At 43.2% G+C, this 4,492-nt stretch overlaps 1 protein-coding gene across 1 annotated transcript in view; it reads left to right on the top strand.

The window, feature by feature from the left end:
- Positions 1-4,492, top strand: part of PPFIA1 (PTPRF interacting protein alpha 1) — a 121,686-nt gene that overhangs the window by 110,459 nt on the left and 6,735 nt on the right. Inside the window, exons 18-20 of the mRNA XM_023738113.1 lie at positions 2,254-2,429; positions 2,518-2,615; positions 4,312-4,487. Of these exons, the coding sequence (XP_023593881.1) occupies positions 2,254-2,429; positions 2,518-2,615; positions 4,312-4,487 (450 nt within the window). The remainder of the gene's footprint in view (positions 1-2,253; positions 2,430-2,517; positions 2,616-4,311; positions 4,488-4,492) is intronic.

Here is a 4,492-nt window from a genome sequence, read left to right as displayed (position 1 = left end):
TCTTCTCTCCTTCATGGCTGACTCAGTGGTCAGAGGGAGCTTGATGGTGGCATAGTGGTCAAGCTGGTTTCTCCTGGGGGCGCTCTTCCAAGGGTATTTGGGCTGCCTTCACAGCCTCAGTGTCTTGGGCCGCCCGAAGGTGGGTGAAGTGCGGATCGTTTTTTTGTGGCTGTGGATGCCTTTCAGCACTGCCTTCTTGGCCTTCAACGCCTTTGCTTTGGCTTCGGTTTTGGGAGGGACGGGGGCTTTCTTCCTCGCTGTCAGCACCATCTTCGTAAAACAACAGCGGTGGGCGTTTTGTGCCTGCCCTTTGTGTCGCAGCTCTCTTCCATTCCTAGATTGCTCAGAGCTCCATGAACGAACGGTGGGTTTGTGGGGTCAAGTGCTTTTTCTGCATCTTTTGAGACTGATGATATGGTTTTCCTGTGTCAGTCTGTTGATAGGGTGAATTACAGTGATCTTCAAATGTTGAACCAACTTCCTGGGATGAACCTCACTTGTCATGATGTAGTATCCTTTTCATACATTGTTGATTTGATTTGCTAATATTTTGTTAAGATTTTTGTATCTGTGTCCTTGAAGGATATTGGTCTGTAGTTTTATTTTCTTGTAATGTCTTTGTCTGGTTTTGGTATCAGGGTGATGCTGGTCTCATAAAATTAATTAGGAAGTGTCTTTTATTTTTTGGAATAATTTGCATAGAACTGGCAAGTTTTTTCATAAATGTTTGGTAGAAATCACTAGCGAAGCCACTTGGGGTGGAGGCTTTTTGGTTTGTTTTCTTTTTCTTTTTTTGTGGGTAGACTTTTAACTACAAATTCAGGTTCTGGTAGACATAGGATTATTTATGTTATCTGCTTCTTACCAGGTAAGCTTTGATAGTTGCAGTATTTCAGGGAATTTGTCCATTTCATCTAGGTTGTTTGAAATTGTTAACATATTCCCTTATTATTCTTTCAATATCTGTTGGATCTGTACTGATAATCCCCTCTTTCATTCCTGATATTCATATTTGATATTTGATCATTTATGTCTTTTCTTTTATCTTAATCTGTCTGGCTAAAAGTTTGTCAAATGTATTGGTATTTACCAAAAACCAGATTGTGGTTTCATTGGGTTTTTTGTAATTTTTTTTCTGTTTTATTGACTTCTGCTTGTATCTTTTATTTTCTTTGTCTTGCTTGCTTTGGATTTCATTTGAAGTTTTTCTGTTTCTTTAAGGTAGACTCTGAGATCATTGATTTGCGACTTTTATTCATTTCTAATGTAAGCATTTAATGCTATAAATTTCCTTCATCGTACTGCTGGAGCTGTGTCCCATAAACTTTGGATATTTTGTATTTTCACCTTCATTCAGTTCAAAATATTTTCCAATTTCCTTCTGATTTCTTCTTTGACACATGGGTTATTTAGAAGTATGCTAATTCCTAAATATTTGGGAATTTTGCAGATAACTTTCAATTAATGATTTCTAATTTAATGCTGTTGGGGCCAGAGAACATACTTTGAATGATTTCTGTCTCTTAAACATGCTGAGATTTGTCATCTTGGCGTATCTTCCCTTGTTGATCAGAGTGATCTATGAACGTCAGTTAGGTCAAATTGGTTGAGAGTATTATTCAGTCTTCTGTATCCTTATTGACTTTTTTTTTTTTTTTTTTTTGCTTGTTCAGTCAATTACTGATGGAGGAGTGCAGAGGTTTCCCAGCTGTAATTGGGGATTAATCTACTTCTCCCTTCGGTTCTATCAGTCATTGCTTTATCTGTTTTTAAACTTTTTTAGTTTCCTTTTTTTCTGATTATGAAATTAACAGATGTTTAGGGAATTTGGGAAATAAAGTGTTTACGTGAAAAACCAGCCCGAGGTCTTTTTAATGAGTACAAGTAGGCTGACCCTTCAAACTTGTTCATGAGTCGTGAGCATTCTCTGTTGTTACATTACCAAAGAAAAGCTATTTCAGAAAGGAAATCTGTACTCAGTCTTGTTGTGGTTTGGCAAATAAGTAAAATTTCAAAACACAAATGATTCATAGATTTTTAATAGTATAATTTCTTTTGTATAAAATTTTACTGGCATTTAAAAGGTGGCAAATAAGAGATCAGATTACTTTAAAATTAAAAGGAGCAATGTTGTCATTTGTCAGCCCTTTGAGAGCTTGCGATAGATGAAAATCAGTGTAGAGCGTTTTAGCTGCTCTTGTGGCTACTTCCTGGATATTTTCAGAGTTAATCCTCCCTGCCTCTTACAAGCAGACCCTGGCCTACGGGGACATGAACCACGAGTGGATTGGCAATGAGTGGCTGCCCAGTCTGGGCCTGCCGCAGTACCGCAGCTACTTCATGGAGTGCCTCGTGGACGCTAGGATGCTGGACCACCTGACCAAGAAGGACCTGCGGGGGCAGCTGAAGATGGTGGACAGTTTCCATAGGTAGGTGGACGCAGGTCACTGCCTTCTCCTCCCCTTCCGGGCTGTCTAACTGCTGCCTCGCTAAGTAATCTTTTTTTTTTAACAATAGAAACAGTTTCCAGTGTGGAATCATGTGCCTGCGACGGTTAAATTACGACCGGAAGGAACTGGAAAGAAAAAGGGAAGAAAGCCAGAATGAAATAAAAGGCCAGTATATAATTTTTCGTTGACTTGGCGCATACCTGCTTCCCAGTGACTTCCTGCGTTACCAGTCAGGGAAGGCTGTAGGTGGAGGAAATGAGCCTGGCACCGTGACCCAGGGGAGGGGAGACAACAGCGGGGGATTTAGAGCCACCCCTCAGGAGCCGGGGAACTTGTGCTCTTTGTGCTTGCATTGGTCTGTGGGTTAAATGTCTCGAGCTAAGCATTTTCCTGTGACTTTGGAACTGTCCCGTTGGTGCGCACCATATGTGGTCTTCCACTCAGAGGTTGGATGCCAGCCGCACAGTTTGCCCCTCAGTGACGTGGGACGCCACTGCTGCGGCTGCATCCAGGGGCTCCTGGGCACTAAGGAGCCCAGTGCAGCTCCGCTCCGGGCCTGGCAGAGCCTCGTGGCTGGCCCTGAGCGGGGAGTGGAGCTTGCCGGGAGGAAGGAGGGGCCTTTCAGTCAGAAACAAAGGTGGGGGAAGGGATAAGCGGGTACGGGCTGTTCACCCAGAAGACAAGGGGTTCCCGTCTCTGTCGGGGAGCTTCTCATGCAGCGTTCCGCTAGAGAAGGCAAGTACAGCGATTGCTTTCACGCAAGACGTTGAGCTCGGGTACGGTCTTCCAGATTTGGAGACCAGAAGGAACGACGATAGTGGTGATAACAGGTAAGACGTGTGGCCAGGGGCTGTTCCCAGCCTTTCGTGGGTTGATTTATTTAACCCTGAAACTAAGACTTTGTGAGGATGGTGCTATTTTGAATCCCCAGTTTTTATTAATAAAGAAATTAAACATAAAGATAGGGTTTTTAGTGAGAAATAGCCCCATGTGAAGGGTAGTTACTTGTAAGTATGACGATGTCAGTCATGAGAAAAATCATAAGTCAACATTTGTATGTATGTGTGGACACGTATATGCATGTGCACACATGTATGTGTGGACACGTATGTGTGTGTGTGTGTACAAGTGTACGTGTGTATGTGTCGGCGTGTCCTTTTATCCAGAAAAGGATGTTGGAGACGAACTTTTGCAAATCTGTTTGTTTTCTGTGTATGTTTTAAATCTTCTTAAAATTGACAAAAGCCGTCTTTGAAAGTGATTGACAATCATTTGGATGCATTTTCACAAAGTGACTGTTTTTAGGTTCTAATACAGCAAATTTGATAATTTACTAATTTGTATAAGATAAGATCACCCCCAAATCTCTACTATGATGGAGAATATCTTTAAGTTCTGTTTTCCCAACGGGACAACATGAGCACGGTCTTCCCGATTGGAGACAGAGGTTTGTGTGGTATTGAGCACGGCGCCCGGGTGTGGTGCCATCCTTTTATGATGTGAAGAAGGTTGTGTGACACGCGGGAGTCTGTATGTGAAGCTTGTTCTTAGTTGCTAGATGTGGGAATTCTTGTTTGTCCTTGGATCCCCATCATTTCCTGTTCTCTAGAAATAAAATGTCCACAGTGACTTCATCCCTCTTGGGTTCACTTGAAGAATCAGTTCTAATGGAGGGTCCCCTGGGGATGGAGAAGGGCGAGGCCCCTGTCTTAATGCAGTGAGTGGGCCGTGTCTGCAGCCCTCGTGGAGACCGTGTCCTTTGTCCGGATCCTCGGTGCAAACCTTCCTCTGCATTGCAGGCTGTGTACAGGGAGGACAGCTTTCTGAAGCTGCTTTTACCATTGCTCTTATTCTTCCACAGACGTGCTTGTCTGGAGCAACGACCGAGTGATCCGCTGGATCCTGTCCATTGGTCTCAAAGAGTATGCAAACAATCTCGTAGAGAGTGGCGTGCATGGTGCGCTGGTGGCCTTAGACGAAACCTTCGATTTCAACGCGCTGGCACTGTTGTTGCAGATCCCCACACAGAACATACAGGTAAC

The sequence above is a fragment of the Trichechus manatus genome, unplaced genomic scaffold, assembly GCF_000243295.1.
Source record: "Trichechus manatus latirostris isolate Lorelei unplaced genomic scaffold, TriManLat1.0 scaffold00113, whole genome shotgun sequence".
NCBI classification, from domain to species: Eukaryota; Metazoa; Chordata; class Mammalia; order Sirenia; family Trichechidae; genus Trichechus; species Trichechus manatus.
The sequence above is the reverse complement of the archived record's forward strand: the minus strand, read 5'-3'. Positions and strand labels throughout refer to the sequence as shown.